Below are 27,195 nucleotides of genomic sequence, written 5' to 3' on the forward strand. Positions count from 1 at the left end.
TTTGGTCTGCCCTGTTCCCATGATGCACTGGGCCAGGGACAGACTAATTTGCATATAGCCAGGTTCTGAGCTGGGATGGGGCAGTGAGATAAATAACGGTGATGGATCAATCCCTGATCTTTGGACTGGGTAAGAGTGGTCTGCTTAATTCAGACACTCTGTTCATCACCACCCCCTTTTCTGAATCGTTTTTGGCCACTATAGGTGTGGCAGGGTATACTCAGACATGAGTCCCTTTCTCACTGCTCCATCAGGATTCAAGCAAGCCGGGCCGAAGAGGCTGAAATGCCAGAAACCGGTCCCCGGTAGCTTGTCTCCTTTCTGGTGAAGAATTGGCTTGGTAGTTTGGTCTGCCCTGTTCCCATGATGCACTGGGCCAGGGACAGACTAATTTGCATATAGCCAGGTTCTGAGCTGGGATGGGGCAGTGAGATAAATAACGGTGATGGATCAATCCCTGATCTTTGGACTGGGTAAGAGTGGTCTGCTTAATTCAGACACTCTGTTCATCACCACCCCCTTTTCTGAATCGTTTTTGGCCACTATAGGTGTGGCAGGGTATACTCAGACATGAGTCCCTTTCTCACTGCTCCATCAGGATTCAAGCAAGCCGGGCCGAAGAGGCTGAAATGCCAGAAACCGGTCCCCGGTAGCTTGTCTCCTTTCTGGTGAAGAATTGGCTTGGTAGTTTGGTCTGCCCTGTTCCCATGATGCACTGGGCCAGGGACAGACTAATTTGCATATAGCCAGGTTCTGAGCTGGGATGGGGCAGTGAGATAAATAACGGTGATGGATCAATCCCTGATCTTTGGACTGGGTAAGAGTGGTCTGCTTAATTCAGACACTCTGTTCATCACCACCCCCTTTTCTGAATCGTTTTTGGCCACTATAGGTGTGGCAGGGTATACTCAGACATGAGTCCCTTTCTCACTGCTCCCTCAGGATTCAAGCAAGCCGGGCCGAAGAGGCTGAAATGCCAGAAACCGGTCCCCGGTAGCTTGTCTCCTTTCTGGTGAAGAATTGGCTTGGTAGTTTGGTCTGCCCTGTTCCCATGATGCACTGGGCCAGGGACAGACTAATTTGCATATAGCCAGGTTCTGAGCTGGGATGGGGCAGTGAGATAAATAACGGTGATGGATCAATCCCTGATCTTTGGACTGGGTAAGAGTGGTCTGCTTAATTCAGACACTCTGTTCATCACCACCCCCTTTTCTGAATCGTTTTTGGCCACTATAGGTGTGGCAGGGTATACTCAGACATGAGTCCCTTTCTCACTGCTCCATCAGGATTCAAGCAAGCCGGGCCGAAGAGGCTGAAATGCCAGAAACCGGTCCCCGGTAGCTTGTCTCCTTTCTGGTGAAGAATTGGCTTGGTAGTTTGGTCTGCCCTGTTCCCATGATGCACTGGGCCAGGGACAGACTAATTTGCATATAGCCAGGTTCTGAGCTGGGATGGGGCAGTGAGATAAATAACGGTGATGGATCAAGCCCTGATCTTTGGACTGGGTAAGAGTGGTCTGCTTAATTCAGACACTCTGTTCATCACCACCCCCTTTTCTGAATCGTTTTTGGCCACTATAGGTGTGGCAGGGTATACTCAGACATGAGTCCCTTTCTCACTGCTCCATCAGGATTCAAGCAAGCCGGGCCGAAGAGGCTGAAATGCCAGAAACCGGTCCCCGGTAGCTTGTCTCCTTTCTGGTGAAGAATTGGCTTGGTAGTTTGGTCTGCCCTGTTCCCATGATGCACTGGGCCAGGGACAGACTAATTTGCATATAGCCAGGTTCTGAGCTGGGATGGGGCAGTGAGACAAATAACGGTGATGGATCAATCCCTGATCTTTGGACTGGGTAAGAGTGGTCTGCTTAATTCAGACACTCTGTTCATCACCACCCCCTTTTCTGAATCGTTTTTGGCCTCTATAGGTGTGGCAGGGTATACTCAGACGTGAGTCCCTTTCTCACTGCTCCATCAGGATTCAAGCAAGCCGGGCCGAAGAGGCTGAAATGCCAGAAACCGGTCCCCGGTAGCTTGTCTCCTTTCTGGTGAAGAATTGGCTTGGTAGTTTGGTCTGCCCTGTTCCCATGATGCACTGGGCCAGGGACAGACTAATTTGCATATAGCCAGGTTCTGAGCTGGGATGGGGCAGTGAGATAAATAACGGTGATGGATCAATCCCTGATCTTTGGACTGGGTAAGAGTGGTCTGCTTAATTCAGACACTCTGTTCATCACCACCCCTTTTCTGAATCGTTTTGGCCACTATAGGGTGGCAGGGTATACTCAGACATGAGTCCCCTTTCTCACTGCTCCATCAGGATTCAAGCAAGCCGGGCCGAAGAGGCTGAAATGCCAGAAAACCGGTCCCCGGTAGCTTGTCCTCCTTTCTGGTGAAGAATTGGCTTGGTAGTTTGGTCTGCCCTGTTCCATGATGCCACTGGGCCAGGGACAGACTAATTTGCATATAGCCAGGTTCTGAGCTGGGATGGGGCAGTGAGATAAATAACGGTGATGGATCAATCCCTGATCTTTGGACTGGGTAAGAGTGGTCTGCTTAATTCAGACACTCTGTTCATCACCACCCCCTTTTCTGAATCGTTTTTGGCCACTATAGGTGTGGCAGGGTATACTCAGACATGAGTCCCTTTCTCACTGCTCCATCAGGATTCAAGCAAGCCGGGCCGAAGAGGCTGAAATGCCAGAAACCGGTCCCCGGTAGCTTGTCTCCTTTCTGGTGAAGAATTGGCTTGGTAGTTTGGTCTGCCCTGTTCCCATGATGCACTGGGCCAGGGACAGACTAATTTGCATATAGCCAGGTTCTGAGCTGGGATGGGGCAGTGAGATAAATAACGGTGATGGATCAATCCCTGATCTTTGGACTGGGTAAGAGTGGTCTGCTTAATTCAGACACTCTGTTCATCACCACCCCCTTTTCTGAATCGTTTTTGGCCACTATAGGTGTGGCAGGGTATACTCAGACATGAGTCCCTTTCTCACTGCTCCATCAGGATTCAAGCAAGCCGGGCCGAAGAGGCTGAAATGCCAGAAACCGGTCCCCGGTAGCTTGTCTCCTTTCTGGTGAAGAATTGGCTTGGTAGTTTGGTCTGCCCTGTTCCCATGATGCACTGGGCCAGGGACAGACTAATTTGCATATAGCCAGGTTCTGAGCTGGGATGGGGCAGTGAGATAAATAACGGTGATGGATCAATCCCTGATCTTTGGACTGGGTAAGAGTGGTCTGCTTAATTCAGACACTCTGTTCATCACCACCCCCTTTTCTGAATCGTTTTTGGCCACTATAGGTGTGGCAGGGTATACTCAGACATGAGTCCCTTTCTCACTGCTCCATCAGGATTCAAGCAAGCCGGGCCGAAGAGGCTGAAATGCCAGAAACCGGTCCCCGGTAGCTTGTCTCCTTTCTGGTGAAGAATTGGCTTGGTAGTTTGGTCTGCCCTGTTCCCATGATGCACTGGGCCAGGGACAGACTAATTTGCATATAGCCAGGTTCTGAGCTGGGATGGGGCAGTGAGATAAATAACGGTGATGGATCAATCCCTGATCTTTGGACTGGGTAAGAGTGGTCTGCTTAATTCAGACACTCTGTTCATCACCACCCCCTTTTCTGAATCGTTTTTGGCCACTATAGGTGTGGCAGGGTATACTCAGACATGAGTCCCTTTCTCACTGCTCCATCAGGATTCAAGCAAGCCGGGCCGAAGAGGCTGAAATGCCAGAAACCGGTCCCCGGTAGCTTGTCTCCTTTCTGGTGAAGAATTGGCTTGGTAGTTTGGTCTGCCCTGTTCCCATGATGCACTGGGCCAGGGACAGACTAATTTGCATATAGCCAGGTTCTGAGCTGGGATGGGGCAGTGAGATAAATAACGGTGATGGATCAATCCCTGATCTTTGGACTGGGTAAGAGTGGTCTGCTTAATTCAGACACTCTGTTCATCACCACCCCCTTTTCTGAATCGTTTTTGGCCACTATAGGTGTGGCAGGGTATACTCAGACATGAGTCCCTTTCTCACTGCTCCATCAGGATTCAAGCAAGCCGGGCCGAAGAGGCTGAAATGCCAGAAACCGGTCCCCGGTAGCTTGTCTCCTTTCTGGTGAAGAATTGGCTTGGTAGTTTGGTCTGCCCTGTTCCCATGATGCACTGGGCCAGGGACAGACTAATTTGCATATAGCCAGGTTCTGAGCTGGGATGGGGCAGTGAGATAAATAACGGTGATGGATCAATCCCTGATCTTTGGACTGGGTAAGAGTGGTCTGCTTAATTCAGACACTCTGTTCATCACCACCCCCTTTTCTGAATCGTTTTTGGCCACTATAGGTGTGGCAGGGTATACTCAGACATGAGTCCCTTTCTCACTGCTCCATCAGGATTCAAGCAAGCCGGGCCGAAGAGGCTGAAATGCCAGAAACCGGTCCCCGGTAGCTTGTCTCCTTTCTGGTGAAGAATTGGCTTGGTAGTTTGGTCTGCCCTGTTCCCATGATGCACTGGGCCAGGGACAGACTAATTTGCATATAGCCAGGTTCTGAGCTGGGATGGGGCAGTGAGATAAATAACGGTGATGGATCAATCCCTGATCTTTGGACTGGGTAAGAGTGGTCTGCTTAATTCAGACACTCTGTTCATCACCACCCCCTTTTCTGAATCGTTTTTGGCCACTATAGGTGTGGCAGGGTATACTCAGACATGAGTCCCTTTCTCACTGCTCCATCAGGATTCAAGCAAGCCGGGCCGAAGAGGCTGAAATGCCAGAAACCGGTCCCCGGTAGCTTGTCTCCTTTCTGGTGAAGAATTGGCTTGGTAGTTTGGTCTGCCCTGTTCCCATGATGCACTGGGCCAGGGACAGACTAATTTGCATATAGCCAGGTTCTGAGCTGGGATGGGGCAGTGAGATAAATAACGGTGATGGATCAATCCCTGATCTTTGGACTGGGTAAGAGTGGTCTGCTTAATTCAGACACTCTGTTCATCACCACCCCCTTTTCTGAATCGTTTTTGGCCACTATAGGTGTGGCAGGGTATACTCAGACATGAGTCCCTTTCTCACTGCTCCATCAGGATTCAAGCAAGCCGGGCCGAAGAGGCTGAAATGCCAGAAACCGGTCCCCGGTAGCTTGTCTCCTTTCTGGTGAAGAATTGGCTTGGTAGTTTGGTCTGCCCTGTTCCCATGATGCACTGGGCCAGGGACAGACTAATTTGCATATAGCCAGGTTCTGAGCTGGGATGGGGCAGTGAGATAAATAACGGTGATGGATCAATCCCTGATCTTTGGACTGGGTAAGAGTGGTCTGCTTAATTCAGACACTCTGTTCATCACCACCCCCTTTTCTGAATCGTTTTTGGCCACTATAGGTGTGGCAGGGTATACTCAGACATGAGTCCCTTTCTCACTGCTCCATCAGGATTCAAGCAAGCCGGGCCGAAGAGGCTGAAATGCCAGAAACCGGTCCCCGGTAGCTTGTCTCCTTTCTGGTGAAGAATTGGCTTGGTAGTTTGGTCTGCCCTGTTCCCATGATGCACTGGGCCAGGGACAGACTAATTTGCATATAGCCAGGTTCTGAGCTGGGATGGGGCAGTGAGATAAATAACGGTGATGGATCAATCCCTGATCTTTGGACTGGGTAAGAGTGGTCTGCTTAATTCAGACACTCTGTTCATCACCACCCCCTTTTCTGAATCGTTTTTGGCCACTATAGGTGTGGCAGGGTATACTCAGACATGAGTCCCTTTCTCACTGCTCCATCAGGATTCAAGCAAGCCGGGCCGAAGAGGCTGAAATGCCAGAAACCGGTCCCCGGTAGCTTGTCTCCTTTCTGGTGAAGAATTGGCTTGGTAGTTTGGTCTGCCCTGTTCCCATGATGCACTGGGCCAGGGACAGACTAATTTGCATATAGCCAGGTTCTGAGCTGGGATGGGGCAGTGAGATAAATAACGGTGATGGATCAATCCCTGATCTTTGGACTGGGTAAGAGTGGTCTGCTTAATTCAGACACTCTGTTCATCACCACCCCCTTTTCTGAATCGTTTTTGGCCACTATAGGTGTGGCAGGGTATACTCAGACATGAGTCCCTTTCTCACTGCTCCATCAGGATTCAAGCAAGCCGGGCCGAAGAGGCTGAAATGCCAGAAACCGGTCCCCGGTAGCTTGTCTCCTTTCTGGTGAAGAATTGGCTTGGTAGTTTGGTCTGCCCTGTTCCCATGATGCACTGGGCCAGGGACAGACTAATTTGCATATAGCCAGGTTCTGAGCTGGGATGGGGCAGTGAGATAAATAACGGTGATGGATCAATCCCTGATCTTTGGACTGGGTAAGAGTGGTCTGCTTAATTCAGACACTCTGTTCATCACCACCCCCTTTTCTGAATCGTTTTTGGCCACTATAGGTGTGGCAGGGTATACTCAGACATGAGTCCCTTTCTCACTGCTCCATCAGGATTCAAGCAAGCCGGGCCGAAGAGGCTGAAATGCCAGAAACCGGTCCCCGGTAGCTTGTCTCCTTTCTGGTGAAGAATTGGCTTGGTAGTTTGGTCTGCCCTGTTCCCATGATGCACTGGGCCAGGGACAGACTAATTTGCATATAGCCAGGTTCTGAGCTGGGATGGGGCAGTGAGATAAATAACGGTGATGGATCAAGCCCTGATCTTTGGACTGGGTAAGAGTGGTCTGCTTAATTCAGACACTCTGTTCATCACCACCCCCTTTTCTGAATCGTTTTTGGCCACTATAGGTGTGGCAGGGTATACTCAGACATGAGTCCCTTTCTCACTGCTCCATCAGGATTCAAGCAAGCCGGGCCGAAGAGGCTGAAATGCCAGAAACCGGTCCCCGGTAGCTTGTCTCCTTTCTGGTGAAGAATTGGCTTGGTAGTTTGGTCTGCCCTGTTCCCATGATGCACTGGGCCAGGGACAGACTAATTTGCATATAGCCAGGTTCTGAGCTGGGATGGGGCAGTGAGACAAATAACGGTGATGGATCAATCCCTGATCTTTGGACTGGGTAAGAGTGGTCTGCTTAATTCAGACACTCTGTTCATCACCACCCCCTTTTCTGAATCGTTTTTGGCCACTATAGGTGTGGCAGGGTATACTCAGACATGAGTCCCTTTCTCACTGCTCCATCAGGATTCAAGCAAGCCGGGCCGAAGAGGCTGAAATGCCAGAAACCGGTCCCCGGTAGCTTGTCTCCTTTCTGGTGAAGAATTGGCTTGTTAGTTTGGTCTGCCCTGTTCCCATGATGCACTGGGCCAGGGACAGACTAATTTGCATATAGCCAGGTTCTGAGCTGGGATGGGGCAGTGAGATAAATAACGGTGATGGATCAATCCCTGATCTTTGGACTGGGTAAGAGTGGTCTGCTTAATTCAGACACTCTGTTCATCACCACCCCCTTTTCTGAATCGTTTTTGGCCACTATAGGTGTGGCAGGGTATACTCAGACATGAGTCCCTTTCTCACTGCTCCATCAGGATTCAAGCAAGCCGGGCCGAAGAGGCTGAAATGCCAGAAACCGGTCCCCGGTAGCTTGTCTCCTTTCTGGTGAAGAATTGGCTTGGTAGTTTGGTCTGCCCTGTTCCCATGATGCACTGGGCCAGGGACAGACTAATTTGCATATAGCCAGGTTCTGAGCTGGGATGGGGCAGTGAGATAAATAACGGTGATGGATCAATCCCTGATCTTTGGACTGGGTAAGAGTGGTCTGCTTAATTCAGACACTCTGTTCATCACCACCCCCTTTTCAGACCAGTTCTTAGCCATTATATCCAATGGGAGGTGGATATTCTGGCTAAGACCCTATTGGCGATGAATAGTGAATATCGCTGGTTTTCCAGCGATATTCACGCATTTCGGCGCTACCACCGGTTATTTTATCGCATTGGAGATAAACGTTGCTAATAGCACGTTATCTCTGCGATAAAATCCAGCGATGCTTGGCGATAAAAAAAATGTGGCTAAGCTTCTTTAGCGATAAATATCGCTAGTTGTTGATAATATGCCCCAATGACCTTTAGATGTTCCTCCTCTTGCTTCCTAGAAATTGCAGGAAATTGCGTGTGGGTCTCTTTCAAATGTCGTATTTACCAGGAAAATAAGTAATTTTAGGTCTGATTCCTATGGTAATTCCTCGTTTCTCCTCAGAGTTTCACCCTCACCAGCTAAAATCTACAAGTGAAACACGCAAGGTCTGTGGCGATTCTGCATATGTTATAATTTCGACGGGGCATATAACTTCCATTATTGACCCCATGAAATTACCAGGGGACTTGAAATGAGGTCTACAGAGATCAAATCTCTGAAGGTTTGGCAATTGGATTTGACGTCAAAATGTTTGTGCCTTAGTAACTGGAACTAATGGATTTGTAAACTTTAAATATGGGACGCAAGATCAATGGCAATAGGTTGTACCACCTTTACAAACACAAAAGGCAGGTAAGATGTCTAGTCCATGTAATGTGATCAAATGGTTAACTACCAGTACCCTATTGCAATTCAAGAGATTTAGAGAAAAGAAGACAAAACTACTCAGACAAATTGAGAAACGAAACGAAGACACTGGATAATTTATTCCCTACAAGTGCCCACCCCACTATGCTGGACTTCATTAAAGTTATATCAAAGATCACAATAATTTATTTCCTAATAATAGAGTAATTGGTGAATTACCTGGCATTAACAGGCGTATTCGGATTGAAGAATTCACTTGTAACTTGTGATGCATACCATGAAACTGCTATCAATGTGCAAAAACCTAAAAATAGATAAAATACACAAATTCATTAGAAATTGAGAACGTTGAATACAAGCCATCTACATTATGTAGAGTAGAAACAAAATGTCAACTATTTCAGAATATCAAAAACTGTATTGATATATTGGAGCTGACCAAATTGCAAGAAATAATATTGATTGTACTCTTATTACATTTCACAAGTAACTCTTGTACGTGAAAGCGAAAAAATATGCTTTTTCTTGGATTCTGAAAACATACTCTCAAGCTGCTTACTCGTTACTCCTATGTACTACTGAAGATATAACTTTGTTTTGTTTTGTTTTGTTCGAATGCTCTTTGGTAGACGAATGCACATTGTTGGTTATATCAAGGAAATTGCTCATACACGGTGTTTGTTCCCTAAACCCACTTTTTTTCAAAACTAAAGCAACAATATCAGAACATTAAAATCTACATTCTAACTCCTACTCAGTGATGGAGTTGCAAAGTCGCTAATCCTTTTAATGTGATCTGTTTAGATGCTGTCTACATGAATATTGAAGTTGGAGACGGCAAATTAAAGAAAGCCTAAATTAACAAATTGCTAAGTAGACAAATGTAGATGTTTTTAGTGCTCCTAAACCTGCTATCAGACAACACCCAGGATAAAAAATAAGATAACACTAACAATTACAAGCATTTCTAAAAAGAACAGACTTAGCAATTAAAAATAGCATACACAGCATGAGGAATAAACTTTTTCTGAAGATCATTTTATTGCAAATAGAGCAAATACAAGAACATTGACAGTAAGCATTACTCATTGCAGCACCACACCCCGTCAGCCTCAAAATCTCTCCCCCCCCATTCACAAGGTAGCAGTGGAGCCCGTGCACTCATGACACAAAACATCGCAACCGGCCCCTACAATAGGAGCATATAGGGGGCATATTAGCAATGACCAGCGATAATTATTGCTGGCCGTGCTTTAGCGATAATTAGATTATAACAGGCTATCTCTGCTTTTTATAGCCCTGGTAGCGCATAATTAACAATGCGTTACTCCAGGGCGATAACAATTCCAGAGATAGCGAGGTTATCGCCCTTTTGCAGGGAACATCGCTGAAAAAACAGCGATGTTCCCTGCAAAAGGGCGATAACCTTGCTGATACGACCCACAGGGTCGTATCAGCACAATCCACCCCCTATGTTAGGGGTGGCTAAGTCAAAATAACAGTTTTCTCCAAAAACTAACGTCTGCTAAAATGCTGGGCATCCTTGCTGATAGCGCAAAGCCGTGCTATTGATGTCCCGACATGTAGTGTATGTCAGGAACACCCACTTTGCATCTCATTAGTGCAAAAGGGTGCCAACATGCAATTATGCATGTTAGCAGCACCCTCTTGTAAATAGGGCGATATTTTTATCTCCGCGTTTTTGGGTTTTTAAGCCCAAAAAGCGGAGATAAAGCCCTTGTAAATATGCCCCATAGTTTTCCCAGATAATCATTCAATTTTTCCTATATTCTGGTCAATTTGTTCGGACAGCACACCTGCTTTCAAAGGCCACTCTCCACTAGCGAGGAATATGCTTTTATTAAAATTGGGTAGTGGATTTCCTCATTTTGTGCCCTCTTACCACCGCAGGAGTAGCATGGAGCACAGACACAGTGGATTTCCTCATTTTGTGCCCTCTTACCACCGCAGGAGTAGCATGGAGCACGGACACAGGGCAAGGCCGCGCAGGACTAGAAATGCAAGTGATACATTCAATGTATTGATGGGGAACGAGGAAAAAAATGAAAAATTTAAAAAGAACAATCCTCAAACAAAATCGATGGGAGAAGAGGATTAACATTGGAGGGGCAGAGAGATGAAGGATGGTGAAAGTGAGGAGAAAAATTAGCACGAGAAAAGGTGGGTCCCCATAATAATTCTTTTTTTAGTGCATTTTTATTAAATAAGGAATGTCAGTCAAGTTTTTGAACCTCAAATGAAAAAGCAAATTAACGTTTTTCCCTGAAGTCGAATTCTTTCAGAGAAGTTCACACTTACCTCTTCACATTGGACTTGCATTGAAACACATTACTTTGGACTGTCCTGAATGTATGCACCTTCAGAAGCAGGAGAGGCTGGCCCTATGCATAGAGCATGGGCACCGCATGGAAAAAGGATTTGTAGCTCCAAAGAATGCTCTAAGTGAGACACATGACTTAAGCCAAGGACGACTGCATGTCCCATGAAGCCACAGGACTCTTATGAGACTAAAAAAGGTGACGGCCTTTTTGAAGTCTTAGAATATAAATAGATTGTTGTTATTCCTGAAAGTTAACGAAAGGCTAAACTGGATACAGAGAATAATTCTAGGACAATATTTATACTTAAGGATTTCGGGGCATATCAACAAGGTGGCGTTAAAAAATTATTGGCGCTTTTGCGGCCGTTTTCGGCCGAAAAGCGGCGATAATTCTATCGCCCTATTAGCAAGGACACGCTAACGCGTGAATCCATTCTTTTTCGCCCTTTCCCTCAACGCCCACTTTGCATCTCAGTTTCTCCCCAGGTTAACAGGAGAAATGTCGCTAAGCGACATTTCTCCTTTTATCATGCCTCACGCAAAGCAGCATAGCGACAAGAAAAGTAGCGTTAACCTCTGTTATCGCTACTTTCCTTACGCCTGCTTTGAAACTGACTTAGCCATGATATCCTCTGGAAGGTGGATATCATGGCTAAGTATGTGAGGCCCTATCAGCAAGCTATCGTGATAATCAGCTTATCCAGCGATAATCACACAGTTAGGCAGCTTGAGCTCTGATTTTTATTGCTGTGGAGATAAGCGATGCTGATAGCATGCTATCTCAGCGATAAAATTCAGAGTTGGGTGGCGATAATTATCCTAGCGCTAAGTGCGCTTAGCGATAATTATCGCCCCCTCTTGATGATATGCCCCTTAGACTTCACAATTGAATCCTATTTTCATGAGTCATCCTTGAGAATCATGAATTCATACATTCCCACCTTGTTATGTCCACAAGAGGTGTGAAAAGTGCATTGGTCAAGAGATTGACCAACACCTGGTCAACGGTCCTTACCAGCACATTAGGATGCAACCGAACACCATCCAGTCGCATTCAAATATTTTACATTGGGAGCATGTATTCCAGCCATAAACCGGCCAGAATGCATGCTCCGAATGTAAAATCGCAGGTGCAGTTCACCCTGGCATCCCATTGCGGTGCCTGCCACGAGGTGCAAGGATTAGCAGAGGGCACCTCCTAAAGGAAGCAATGCACCCATAGGGGCCCTGCTGGGGGCCCCCAAAGAAGACTTCCAACAGCCTTTCTGCGTCAGAAAGGCTGGCACAAAAAGGCTTTCGGAATCCAACATTGTAATCCCTTGGGCAGAGAGAGCCCCCCTTGGGATTACTGAAGTCATTCGGACGGGCTCTCCAAGATCATTGGATGACAGTCGAAATGACCGGTAGGATTCCTTTCCGACCAACACCATCCTTGTGGGTCGTCAGAAAGGAATCCTACCAGCTGATTACGATTTGGAAGGAACAGCTCAGACCCACGGTCGGAGCCATTTCCTTCCGCATCGTAATCGGCCCCTAAAATGAGAAAGTGATAGCTTGTTGGTAGATGAACTTTATAACACTAATGTGCATTTATTATTTTGCAGTATATGAACATGTCATGTTGAGTATAATTCGAATCACAGAGCGTGCTTATACAACATTGAAAGTAGTTGTCTACAGTTATTGTGACTCTTCGCTAATTGCATTTATTTATACTCTGTTTGACAAGCTCCTTAACATTTGTTGTTTTTCCATTTGTTTCAATTCTCTCAATTCTTTTATTCCCGCTCCTGCTGTTTCTCATTTTCTTCTTGCTTACCCTTTTGTTGAGTTTGTATTTTCCATCTAGTGTTCCTCCTTTCCAGTGCTGCAGTGGTATTCATCTCAGCCTTCTGTGTTTGTTTCATGGTGCACGGAGAGCTAGTCACAGCGTGCCATCTGCTTGCACTGGGTAACCCCCTTGGTATTTATGTCTCGTGATTACCTTCTCTGTTTGGACCTACTATTAATTTGTATTCTCTCAACCCATTGATGGAGACCTAAAGTATTGCCTTTTCTTTAAATATGACAGTTAATGGACTGCTTACTTACTGGAAATCTTAATTGTACTAACTTCTCTTCTTTGTCCAAGTCATGATCTATGAGGTGACCCACCCAGGGATAAAGGCCATTTAAGCCATAACCTAACTTTTTAACTTCTCCCTCCATGGAAGGTATACTATGAGTGAGGAGGGACTTAAGGAAATGACCTCCTTGATTGTCTGTGTTGAACGCCCAAGGGATGACATCAACAGAAAGCGACTTTGAAGAAGTAGCCGTTTAGATGACTTTTGTGGATTTTCAGAACGGCAAGAGTCTGGATCTTAAAGGCATACTTTGATTATTCACTGCGATAGTGTAGCATCATAAAACTCAGTTAGGTGCCCTCATTCAATGCTTTATATTCTTAACAACCTTGTTCATTTTGAACTGGTTTAAAGTGCTTTGTGGCAAGAATGACAGCTTGATCAAGAAGAAAGTGTTTGTACAAGGACCTCATTACCATTACTAAGACCCTATTAACTGCACTTTTAACTCCAGCTATATTAGCGATATTAGAGTTTAAAGTAACTCCAAGGTTTTAGGATTTCCAACCAAATGACAAAACCGAAATACTAAAGAGAAGCCCTTAACCTGTGTCATGGGGGCAGGCATGTAGAGAGGACGGTTACTGTTTCAAGCAATACCTGAGTGACAGTGTTTCTGGGGGTTTAGCATCCTTTGTTTTCTTTGGGAAACTCTCTTAACTTCTAGGAGAATGGTTTTAGGGTTTGCTCTTTCAGTCTTTGGGTGTGTGAGCACCATAGCTACCAGGCACTGTTACCTGGATTTTGGTCATTTGGCCTCTCCTCCACAACTACTACACTGCTCCACCGGTCTCAGGCACTTGATGTTCTTATTAATAGACAGACCTACACTTTAAAATCTGAGTTGCAGAAAGTCTAGAGATTAGTCAGGGACATACCGTTCCTCTCTGGCACAATCATACATTATTTCTGGGAACGCAGCAACGTTTTTGGAAGAGAGATGACAATGAAGTGGACACAAGACAAGTTTGGCTTTGTTTGGAACATTCTACATTTCTTCTGGTCGGATTCCTTAGACCTTTAAGGGTGCCATAACTAGTACCATGGTGTGGGACTGTTAATTCCCCATCCCCGGAGGTAATGATTACAGGTTTCCATTAATTTTGAGGTGTAGAATTAACAGGGATTAGGGAATGGGATTGGGGAATGAATCCTGACAAGCCAATGGTAAACTGGAAATGATGGTGGGAATCAGTAATTCTGGATCCAATTTCCACAATGAAATTCCTAATAACCACTCCAGGTTTCCTTCAGCTACTGGAATCGCAGGGAAAACATGACAGGTCTGCAGGAACTTCATGGACCTCCTAATTCACAATGGAAGAGGTAACAATCCTCTCATACTAACTATCATATCAATATATTGACATTATTGTGGATGACCATACATTTTACTACAGATTAGACAAAGCCAACTCAAATGGAAGTCTCTTTACAGCTCGCTGAAATCTCTGCTGCTATTTCCTAGGAAGAGATCTAGGCATTCACTCAAGTTTAGTTCAATCATGATAAACCACAACCATTTTGAGTTTTATGAATGAAGCCTTAGCTTAACAAAGTGTCTTACTTAGGTATAACTGTACCAATCTCATTTCGTTGCTATTGTTCATTCTTAAAAAAGGAATAACAAATCTTTTCTGCATTGTCGCTTGTGGTGGATTGAAGCTTTTATGTGTAATGGCACCTGCGTTGCTCATGGCAAACCTACATTATTATTTATATACTTTAATGGCCTTTGGTTCGCCCTCTTCAACTATGTGCTTTTTTGCTAAGGAACATTTAGCAATTGCCTTTCGACATTGCCAATCACATATTGGACCATCCCTCTGCAGTATTTTATCCTCATCTTATTGCTACAGGGTGTTTGTGGGGTATCTTTTCTCTTACGTTGAAATGCTGGAGGGACTACTTTCCTTTTGAAAAGTACACTTTTGCATTACACATTTAATTCTATAGCTCATCTGTGCACTGTATGTTCAAAGCAATTCCTTTTTGAACTATTTTACATTGCTGCAATATTTTTGTTCAGCTTTTGCTAGCACTGGACATGAAATTATTTTTTAGGTCTCGCCTAAGACAGTGCTCATGCACTGTCACATGCGAGAGATATGGTATGCAACAAGGGGCTTACAGCCTGCCCACTGTGTACCATTTGTTGGCTTCATTGTCACTCTCTGTTGCTGCATCTTAATTAGCAAGTGTGTGCCCTCTTCACTTCGTCTTCTTTTGTGTGGCAGATGGACTAAGTAATGATTGCTTCTTCTTGATTAATGTCCTTCTGCTGCTTGCACTGTGATTGAGGTACTTTTTCTTCTTCTCATGTCATCCTCGTCCATATTGCTTCTTCCCACTGCCTCCTCATGTTGTTCATATTGCTTCTTCCCCTCCCACTCTCTTGTCCATGTTGCTTCTTCCCCTCCCACCCTTCCATTGTCTGTGTTGTTTCCCCCTCTCCCGTTGTATGGGTTGCCCCCAAACCGCCATAAGAAAAAAAGCACTATGACGTGGCCGGTGCTGGGTGCGTCATATTGCTTTTTTCCGTCCATTTGCCTAACACCCTCAATCTTCGCGTTCTTGTTGCCAGTTCCCTTCCACCCTCCCTGCTGTTGTCTGTGCTGACCACCCCAACCTGCCGTAAGACAAAGAGAAAATTATAAAACAGCAAGTGCTGGCTATGCCATAGCTAAGCAATCAATGACTTAATTATATGATGGTGAAATATATATTTCAACAATTACCTCATTCCTTTTTTCAAAGCAGAAAATCCAAAATTGTCAGCATCAGAAGAAAACATGTCCAATGTATAATGAGACAGAAACATTGGGCAGAACTCCGGAACCCAGGGTTAGAGTAGGCACACTGGCACATAGCTTAGGGTAGACTACATTCAGAGAGGTGAGGCATACAGAGGACTGAGGGTAAAGAGAGGTCCACTGAATAGAAAAGAAAGAGAAAGAAACATTCACTAGTAAGTGAAGATCAATTTTATTAGGCATCGTTTTGGGACTTAAGATGAGGCATTTTGAGATAATTTGCAATCTGCTGATGTAAAACTGTATGAAGGAACAACATTATTTGTACACAGGATAGCATTTTTCACTGTATGATTGCACTACCTCCCTGTGGTGTGTTCAAGCACTGATTCCTACGTATAGCACACTACACCGAGATATGTACAATTACATAGACAAATACCTACCCCACAACAGAATCTTAAATGCTAACTTGTGAAAAACTTACTGAACTGATTATTCCTACATCTTTGAAAGGGGATGTTGTAGCAGGATTGGGCTGGTCTGGTTGTTCCTCTATCATTAGACAGTACTGCTGGGAATCTGTTTATAGACAGCGAGGCCAATATTTGTCTTGGCACTCATTTTTGTGAACAAGATCATACAGATTCTCTGATGGATCAGGTTGGGAATAGCCGACTTGTTACTGATGGACCAAGGTGGAGAAGCAACCTTTTGTATACCCCTTGTGAAGTCACACTTCGATAACATGTAATGTTAATTAATAGAGATGTGCATGAGAATAACCAACCGAGAATAAAAACTTGGACGTATAAACACGTGGGAAACTAATCTCTGCTTTTGTTGCAATTATAATTAACTAACCGTGTAATTTTGTTGTGTTCTGTACTAATATGCTGCAGTGATATAATGGAATGAAGCATAAATGTGCTTTTGTTTATGTATTTGTGGCTAGAAACGGGACCTAAAGTGAGTATATTACGCATAAGTGTCGCTTATCCGCTAGGTAACTACAAATAGCGAAAACCTTAGTAAGGGGGGAGGTAAACAGAAAGGCTATTTTTCAAAATTTAACGTTTATTTGTGTTTGTTTCTATGATAGTTCCCATTCTGACTCGAGAGGCCTGTGACAAAATGGAGTCACTAGTTTACTGTGACAGCCAAAGACAGAACGCATGCGCAGCCGGAGAGATGAGAATAAATGTGAGCTGCTTGGGCCTGTGCAGAAGGCGGTTAAGGCCACCATGGCCTGGAAGTCTAGATGGCTGCCAAATGATGAGAGCAATGGTTCTGAATGTGAGAATATTGCTTGAAGTTGCGAGTTAAGGAAACTCGACTAGGCCAGACTTGAAGAAACAATGGGGGCATTAAAAAACCCCTAACAGGAAGAAATTGTATAATGTGGAGATGAGATTATGCTCATCCACCTCTGAACTGACCAATGAGGACTCGCCTTTTGTTTAAAATATACTCTTTTAGATAGATAGAGCTAGTGAAAAAGGTATAACAAGTGCTGATTTTACCGGGTAAAAAAACGTCTTCTTGATTTCCTCCCGAGATGCTGCCGGATTTCTGATGTTCCTGTGATGTAAGAACTCTCTTCTTGACTTATGATTTTTCTTTGCAGGAATGGCACTTTAATGAGGGATTTTAGTTAGTGAGTTAGGAGAATGGACTTTGGGAACTATCTGACTTTTGCTAACACTTGCGTTCTGAACCTAAAAATTGCTATCGTTATTTTCTGAAATTTTCTAAAATAAATGAAATTAACTGTTTTGAACTAAAAACTTTTGTTTTAATGTCATTTAAAGATTAAGAAAATAAATAAAGAAAAGAAACTTTTAGACATGTTAATTGCTCTAATAAAATTAGATAAATGGGAAATTAAAGCTGGTCTCGAGTTTTCCTACGCCTAATTTTCTTACTAGCAGACTCATCGACCCTTACGGCGATATGCCTAAATGTATATTTTCTGATGATAAAACCATGGTAAACTTTCTAAAACTGCAGATGTATATAATATAAACGTTTAGTTAATTTAGACATTTCACTATGATACAGCAGCTCTCTATTGAGATTCACTGATTCCAAGAGTGAGATAGAAATTGTGTGTACGAAACTCACAGTGATATGGGCCACACTGGTGAGTGAATGTATGTTCTGGTGTTACAGGGATAAGTGAAATGGTTTCAGAAATTATTTTTGGAGAAGCGCTGCATTCTTACCATTCTTCGGAGCTCCAAGTGAATCTATGTGGCTTTAAGCATTGCAAGTAGGAAATTCCATAATTTGGTGCACTAAAGAGAGAAAGTAGTGTGACTGTTTCCTTCCTGTAAACTGGAATTACTAGATGTGTGCAGACTGGAACAGAAGTAACTGCATTTCTAGTTCCCATATCCCCACTACACTGCTTGCATGTGACACCGAATGTGGAAGCTAGGATTGTAAAAAAAATTCTCTAAGCGCTCACATGACAACATTGGTGGCAGGCCATGCCTGACATGGACTGACACCTCTTTGCAGTGTCCGTAAAGACCCTTCATAAGTCAATAACGATCATCAATTTCTTAGAACTTACCAACTCGACAAAAGGCCAAGCATTGGCTGACATCTTCTGAGTAGCCTTCAAGAAAACAACCACTTTGAAATAGCCTCTTGAAAGTGGTAACTGGTTATTATTCTAATCCTAGGAATCAATAGTAATAGTGCCTTTACTTTATGATGGCCAATAGAGCTGAATGCTTGCAGTTACTATCAAGAGTTGCACCTTCTTCACAACGGCCAGCCAAACTACAATATCTACCTTTAGTATCCCACTATATAACATTCAGTTCATCATGCCACCCCTTCAGCGGTGGCTCCTTCACAATGGCGAAGGAGTGTCGCCCCGCTGCCTGGTTTAGAGCCAGCAAATGTAAAATAAAACAATGTTTGTGCATCATTTTAGTTTGCATTTGCCTGCTCTTAGCCAGCGTTGTAGGGAGGGGCGGGCCTAGGCATGGGATGGGGAGGAGGAGTGCTCGGTGCCTCCACTCCCTAAGTGCTAATGTGTGTTTAGCTGGCCCTCTCAGGCTAACCAAAGCACACATGTGCACTTAGGTTTTCTCCAGTCCAACTGCATTGAGCAGCCGGACTGGAGAAACTCCCAGAGACTCCCTGGTTTGAGCAGGGTGTCTTTTGAGCCCGCTCAGGCCAATCCACGCTCTGCCCTGCAGAACAGGGATTGGATGGGAGTCTGTCCCAGGGGCTGCTGGGACCCAGAAGGAGGAGAGGCAGTGAACACGACTCTGGAGGCGGCTGTGGCGAAAGATAAGCTAAATAAAATATATTATTTCTATTGCCCCTCCCACGTGACACCCCCTCGCGCTCCCCCCAACCTCACCGCCCTTTATTTGTGGCGGCCGCCACTGCACCCATTCGTAACAACCGGACTAATACTACCACTAAAGTGTTCATCAATTCAATGAAGTTAAAGATCAGGGTTTTTATGCTATATTATTTGTATGCTTTATTAAGGCTGGAATAAACTGCTGCTGTTCATTAAGAAGTAGTCGCTGGACAGTGTCACTATTTCAACTTGTGCATAGTGGCCACCTCAGGCACCAGCACTACATAACACCTAGCACCGGCTGTCATGCACCCATTGTACTCATCAAAGTTAGCCACAACTCTATTACCCTACTAAAAGAATGCCCACTAAGTGGTGTGAACGCTTTTTGACAGAAGCAAAGGCTTCCAGTTGATGGTAATACCCAACAAAAAAGTGACACAATACAATGTCCAGCATAGACTGGCATATCCATAAAAAAATCACCATATACATTGATAACTCTAGCTTAGATAAATACTCCATAGTACAAATGACTACTTTTTAAAAGAAAAAAACACACTATGAATCTAATTTCCCTTAAAATATCCACTAACTTACAGTGCTATCCCTTACAACGTCTAGCATCTCACAACACCCAATGTACCACACCTTTATAACCTGCATGGGTGAGGGTTCTTGAATTACAATGCCCAAAGAAGGGATTCTTTGCCACCCTAGTAACTCAAGGGGGCCCTGCCACACACATATGGCATCGCTCACCTGGGACATCAGCAGTCAGTGCCTGTCAGGTGGGTACGTCGTTGGTGCAGTATCCACTGCAAGAAAGAAGCACTCTACAGGCCAGGTGCTTGAGTTATTAAACAGTGTGCCCGCATGCTGCACTTGTCCATCAGGCAGAGAGGTTAGAAGTGGACTAACGCTGCCTCTGCCCAGACTAACACGAGGAGCAGAAAGGCCCCGCATCCACTCCAGCCCATCTAACTGGAGCTCACTGTGATGTTTGTACAGTAATGATCTGCTGGTTGAGAAAGCATCTTTATATGAAAAAAAGGCTACATTTAATCTCAAATACGAAATGAACAAAGGTGTTCACCCCTGGCTCTTCAAAGACAGAGGAAGTCAAACAGGACTTTTATCCTTCCCGTGATCTGCAAATAGTAAACAAATGGGTCAAGAGACAGAAATCCAAGAAGCTGGCATATTTCCGTTTTGATATCAAACAGGATTGGACGTCCATCAGAGACATCAGAGTTGGTGAGTTCTAGGAAATTGATGATCGTTATTGACTTATGAAGGGTCTTTACGGACACTGCAAAGAGGTGTCAGTCCATGTCAGGCATGGCCTGCTATCAATGTTGTCATGTGAGCGCTTAGAGAATATTTTTTACAATCCTAGCTTCCACATTCGGTGTCACATGCCAGGGGCGGCTCTAGGCTCATGGCGGCCCTGGGCAGGGAGCGTAGGTAGGGGGCCCCTGAAGAGGGGGTCCGGGCTGTGCGGGGCGGGGCGGAGCCGCCCCCGGAGCTCAGGAAGGTGTTTGGAAGTGGAACCGAGCCTGAGGCCGTCAAATCCCTACCAGGGGCCGCCACGCAAATATGTATCCATCCTCAGAGGATTATTATATTACGGATATATATTGGCGTGGTGGCCCCTGGGGTTTGATGGCCCTGTGCAGGTACATAGCTTGCACATGCCTAAGGCCGCCCCTGCACATGCAAGCAGAATAGTGGGGATATGGGAACTAGGAATGCAGCTACGTACGTTCCAGTCTGCACGCATCTAGTAATTCCAGTTTACAGGAAGGAAACTGTTGGTCCAATCTACTCAAGGAATAGATGCTATGTGAGATTACGTACTGGCAACAAACATAAGCAAGGCAATGTCCTGCCTTTTCGCAGAAAATTTGCTGTTTTTTTTCTTTTTTTTTTAAAGTGCATGGCTGTGGAAGCATCTTCCATTTGTTGAAAGCAGATCATGACATTTTCTAAAGTCAATCACTGGCTCTTGGAACCCTTCTTTTGTCAAAAAGTGCCCCAAAACTTGCAAGTGATGATAGGCCTTCTGCAGTACAACACACAGACAAATTAGGCCCGATTGACAAACAGCATTTTGTAGTACATAAAGTAGTTATACAGTAGTATCACATACTTGCTACAAAATCTAATTGAAAAGCCTGCTAATAGAAATCTCCACTTCCACTTCTTTTATGCTCTCTATTGGCAGATGTAAGGCTGCTACTTAGTGGAAAATATGGAAAGGACCAACGGGAGCGGCTTGAAAATGAGGACTAACTACTACAAAATGAAAGGGGTGTAGGGAGGCGCCAGAAGGGGTTCAGGAGGAACTAAGGGGCAGAGGAGGGTTAGGAAAGTATAGACCAGAAAAGATAAATCCCACTGCTATTCACAAACTGCACTTCTAAAGTTGATATAGACAAACGTACCCAAAATAGTGGTAACAGAACTCCAGGTCAGAACAGGAGTAAGCCTAGCACCACACATGGCCAACCACTGGTACTGCATCACCCTTCTATAGAAAATAATGGATGCAGGGACTTAAAAGAGAACCCCATAGGAAATATTGTTAAAATAATGTAATTTGTTTTTACTTTTAAAATATATATAAGGATTTCATTATCAACAAGGCCACACATTTTATTTAGCTGATGTTTACATGGCTGCGTGTTAAAGTCTCCTACCCATACTAAGTTAACCACTTTCTTTCTCTGGGGTTGCATAGTTTTGTTCAGTTTGGATTCTCTGGCACCTATCACTGATTGTGAGTCAGTTAAAATATTATTATAAAAATATATTAAAAGCCAGTCCTGGTATATATCGTACTCAATCTATACAAAAAATTGAATTGTGGACTGGGGTGAAGAATGTTTTTTACCTTAATTGATAATGTATTAGAAATTAAGGTTAAGAGACCTCCTTTGGCTCTTCCTGCTGCATACGATACAGCATTAGTTTGGTACAAACAGTAACTGTCTACATGAATGTCTTCCCTAGACCACGTCTCCTGGAAACATAAAAGGTCCTGATGCTGCCACAGTGCTAACCATAGGGGGTTTTCCAGTTTTGTAGCTTTGCCAGCTAAATTCCAGGTGGCTAACTTCACATACAAGCCAGGCTCCCCTGCTTTAGGTTTTAGTCTAGTAGAGCATTGTCAAATAGGAGTTATGGGGTCCCCTGAGTTCTCTACCACCACCTGTGTTTCTGGATTTAAATCTACACTTGGTAGGCAGTCACAAGCCTCCAGGTCTGTAAGCGAGGCTAATCTATTTCCTACGACTAAAAAGTCCCAATTATGTCTATTAGCCAAGTTAATTACCTCATTACGTATCATGCTCCTTTTTGGGACAGTGCTCCAAAATGTTGTTTAGTAAGGGCAGGATGGAGATAGAAGTACTCCAGTGATGTAATAAAAATCTGGGACCTGTGATGACCAGGTTCACGGAGTTCAGCCAAAAGCATCCTAGGTATTACATCATCATTCAAATTTACTACTACACAGTCACCAGAATGGGCTTTCAAAGAGGGACCCACCCATCCCTGCCGTATCACTTCACTATCAGTACCTCAGGACGCTTTTCAGGCCCTTCAGTTTTCGATCAACGGATCATACATGTTTCCGTTTATGGGCCTTCTCATCTATCGACCCCCGGGGACTAGAGTGGATTTTGGCCATCATATGCTCAACATTCTAGAGCCTCACTTCGGCTGTGAGCATTTAACTGTTCTGGGGGACTTGAACTTCCATTTGGAAAATCTGGAGTCCAATGAAACCCTATCCCTATTAGATACCTTCTCTGCCTGTGGGTTGCAACAGCTAGTTAAGGGTCCCACTCATCAGGCGGGTCATACGTTGGATGGGGTCTTCTCGAATGACACCCGGTTGACCATTGAGACTCCTATCCCTCTTTCTTGGTCCGACCATTACGCTGTCCCTATAGAATTAATGATAGCCACTGTCAATAGCAAGGGGAACGAGTCAAGTAAAATGGAACCGAGGCATAACTTTAAGAATATAACTAATGATGCGCTCGCCCCCAGATTGCCCAGTCTGGCGATCTCCTCGGAGGAGGATGTAAGTTTGGCAGTACTTATGATGGATAGTGCCATTAAAAAAGCTATTGACGAACTTGCCCCAGTGTCATTGCGTTACTCTGCCAGGAAAAGTCCCTCGGCCCTCTGGTTCTCTGAACCTTTAAGACTCCTTAGGCAGGGAGTAAGGAGACAGGAACGTCTCTGGAGTACTAGTTGGGATATGCGGGATAGGGAAAATCATAAAACCCTCTTGAGAAATTATAAGGCGGGGGTGATAAGGTCTAAGCAAGAGTATTTTACGATCCGTACTACCTCGCTCACCTCGCCGAAAGAGCTATTTAAGATCGTAGACTCGCTCACCTCTTTGAAGGTGCCAGATCCCGTTGTCAGCTCACAGCAGCTCTGCAATGATGTTGCACAATTCTTTCAGTCTAAAATTGTGGACATATATGCGGCATTAGAGCTACAGCGGATCTCATTATTTATCTCTCCGTGCTTATCTATTCCCCCGCTAACACCACCCGAGGAGGTGTCCTTAATTTAATTAATTTATTAATTTATTTGATTTGTAAAGCGCTACAGCTACCCAAGAAGGGTTTCCCGGCGCTGGTAGAAAGATTGAGTGCAGGAGAGGAGGGGAGGGAGATGATAGCCAGGCCAGTTTTACTGGTTGAACAGCCAGGTTTTCAGGGATCTACGGAAAGTAACAAGATTAGTTTCAGTGCGCATTTTTAGGGGGAGGGAATTCCATAACTTAGGACCTAGGTAGGAAAAGGACCTGCCTCCTATTCTGGAAAGCCGGACCTTAGGCACGTTAAAGAGGCCCTGAGAAAAGGATCTGAGATGCCGAGTGGGAAGATAGACATGAACTAGGGATTTTAGGTATCTTGGGGCAGAACCAAATTTTATCTAATGCATGAAACAGAGAGTCTTAAATTTTACTCTGCTCTCAATTTTAAGCCAATGCAAATTTTTTAGGTGTTCCGACATGTGTTCTCTTCTATGGCATTTGCGCAATAGACGGGCCGCAGCATATTGTACACGCTGCAGTCGTTTCATTACAGCTTGGGTTGCCCCTAGGTAAAGGACATTCCCGTAGTCAAGCCTAGAGGTAATTAGGGCATTGACTACAGATTTCTTGGTGTCTTCCGGGAGCATCCATATAATCTTACGGAGCCATCTCAGGATTACAAAACACATGGCAGTAAGTTTTCCAACTTGAGGCTGCATCGTAAGTCCTTTATCGATATTTATACCTAGGTTCCGGACTTGGTCACATGGGATGGGAAGAGGGCCCATGCTGGATGGCCAGTGAGAGGCATTCCATAGATCATGGCTGGGGCCAAAGATTAGAACCTCTGTTTTTTCTCCGTTAAGTTTCAACAGATTGGTCCGCATCCAGGTTGCGATTTTGGCAAGGCCAGATTTCAGGGGCGAAGGTAAGTCCTTGTTTGTACTGGACAGAGAGAAGATTATTTGCGAATCGTCAGCGTAACTAAACATGGTTAGGCCTTCATTTTCCGCGATACGGGCAAGAGGAGCCACGTATAAATTAAAGAGCAGGGGGCTAAGCACCGAGCCCTGGGGGACACCATAAGGGGACTGATAGACACCAGAGGTGCCTATGTTGGAATTAATTTGGAAAGAACGCTGATCTAAAAAAGAGGTTAGCCACTCAAGAGCACTTCCCCTTATGCCAACATCAAAAAGGGAGTTGAGCAGGATACTGTGCGAGATGGTATGAAATGCTGCACTGAGATCAAGTAATATCAGTGCAGTAGTGAGTCCCTTGTCAACTAAGCTCCGCAGATGTTCTACGACCCCAGCAAGGTAGTCTCGGTTGAGTAACCGGGTCGAAAGCCCGACTGAGAGGAGTGGAAGATGTCATTTATCTCTAAGTAGTGGGCCAGATAGTAATAAACATGTTTTTCCAAAAGTTTGGAAAATGCGGGTAACAAGGAGATCGGGCGAAAGTTACCCAGAACTTTAGGGTCAGCCATAGCTTTCTTCAACAATGGTGTGACCTTAGCATGTTTCCATGATATAGGGACAGTGGCAGAGACAAGGGACTGGTTTAAGATTTTACAGATTAAGGACAAATGCCTAGTGTCAAGTTTTTTGAGTATTGACACAGGGAGAGGATCTACCGGGGAGCCCGATTTTAGTTTCCTAACAATTTCTTGTAGATTTTGGATAGTAATCTCAGGCCAGCAAATTAGAGGGAGATATGTTAGCTCAGATTGTGTTTGCTGATTATTATTGGCAGTATTATTATTTGTTTCTTCCGATTGCTGCTTAGAAATATCATCATAGATTCTTTCAATTTTGTTTGTAAAAAACTGAGCCAGTTCGTCACATTGAGCATTGTTCAAAGAGGGGGGATCAGCAGTAGACTTAGATCCTGCCAATTCTTTAACTAAGTTAAATAATGTCCTCAATTTGTTTGATGCGGCTGAGATAGTCTGGGTGACATAGGCTGCACGAGCTGCAGCACACTCCCTATGATATTGCTTAAGTTCCTTTTTGTAGGTTTCCCCAGAAATATGAGCGTATGAGAGTCCTTAGGGTGTTTGTCCAATTTTCCACCCCTCTCCCTCCAGGATCTCGAAGTCCTTTTGAACAAGACTAGGTCTGGGTCTCCCCTAGACCCCTGCCCACTGAAACTCCTCAAACAATGCAAGGAGACTCTTCTGCCTCCGTTATTAGAGATCATGAATAGGGCAATGAAGGATGGGATTTTCCCCTTACAATGGAAAAGAGCAGTGGTTAAGCCACTATTAAAAAAGCCCACATTAGATCCGGGGATTCTTAAAAACTTCCGCCCCATCTCGCTGCTCCCAGCCCCTGCAAAGATGCTGGAAACCCATCTTAACCAGCATCTTGCAGCCTTTCTGGAAACCTCTGGCCTTTTGGATCATTCGCATCATGGATTTAGGAGAGGGCATAGTACGGAGTCGGCCCTTACCATAGTGCTTGATAACATCCGCACCAGAGTTGATAAGGGCCAGACTACCCTCCTTATCCTGTTAAATCTCACGGCTGCGTTTGATACTCTGTCTCCCTCGGTGTTAACATCTCGACTGAGGGAGATAAGGGTTGAGGGGCCCGCGCTTAGTTTGCTGGCCTCTTTCCTGGGCCAGAGGGAACAGAGAGTTAAGCTGGGGGAGTTTCTATCTCCATCCCTTCCTGTGCATTGTGGGGTCCCTCAGGGGTCGGCATTAAGTCCGACCCTTTTTAACATCTATGTGACCCCACTTGCCAGGCTTATCAGATCATATGGGATGTAGGTAGTCTCCTATGCCGATGACACTCAGATTTTGCTGTCTCTCGCCCAACCTGTCATCTCTGCTGCCTCCAATTTTAGATCTTGTATGGAGGCAGTCGCTCAATGGATGATTTGCAATTCATTGAAGCTTAATGGCGAGAAGACAGAAATTCTGGTGTTTGGTGGAAAGGAGGACATTTGGTCTGCGGAATGGTGGCCTACATCTCTGGGAGCTTGCCCTGTACCCAATGCCCTTGCCAGGAATTTAGGAGTCATGATTGACCCAACCCTGGGGATGGGTCAGCAAGTAAACAGGACTATCTCCACTTGTTGGGGGATAATAAATATCTTGCGGAAGATTAAGCACTATCTGTCCCCTCAGGCCAGAAAGCAAGTTGTAGTAGCATTAATAGGTTCCAGACTTGACTATTGCCATGCCTTATATCTAGGTATCAACAAGGGTCTGTTACTGCGGCTTCAGATGGTGCAGAACGCCACAGCCAAGTTTGTACTGGACTTACCTAAGCGTGCCTCAGCCACTGCTGCGAGAAAGACATTACATTGGCTTCCGATCGAGGCCAGGATCTCCTTTAAGTCCCTGTGTTTTGATCTATGGGGCTCTGGCTACAAACAGGTCTGGAGGCATAAGAGACCTGTTGGTCCCTTATACCCCTTCCAGAACTTTGCGCTCTGCCAATAACTCTCTGTTAGCAGTCCCCCGCGTTCGTAGAGCCAAGTGGGGTGGCAGAGCTTTTTCAAGCCTTGCTCCAAAGTTGTGGAATATTCTGCCGGCTGAAATTAAGTCCCTTCCCTCAATGCAAGCTTTTAGGAGGGCCCTTAAGAACTGGCTATTTGCCAAAGCCTACCCTTAGCTC

The 27,195-nt window shown here is 44.9% G+C and overlaps 1 protein-coding gene across 1 annotated transcript in view; it reads right to left on the reverse strand.

The window, feature by feature from the left end:
* Nucleotides 1-27,195, reverse strand: part of CLDN19 (claudin 19) — a 196,576-nt gene that overhangs the window by 77,318 nt on the left and 92,063 nt on the right. Inside the window, exon 3 of the mRNA XM_078642992.1 lies at nucleotides 8,674-8,758. Coding sequence (XP_078499118.1) covers nucleotides 8,674-8,758 — 85 coding nt within the window. The remainder of the gene's footprint in view (nucleotides 1-8,673; nucleotides 8,759-27,195) is intronic.

The sequence above is a fragment of the Lissotriton helveticus genome, chromosome 5_1 (assembly GCF_964261635.1).
Source record: "Lissotriton helveticus chromosome 5_1, aLisHel1.1, whole genome shotgun sequence".
Lineage (NCBI taxonomy): Eukaryota > Metazoa > Chordata > Amphibia > Caudata > Salamandridae > Lissotriton > Lissotriton helveticus.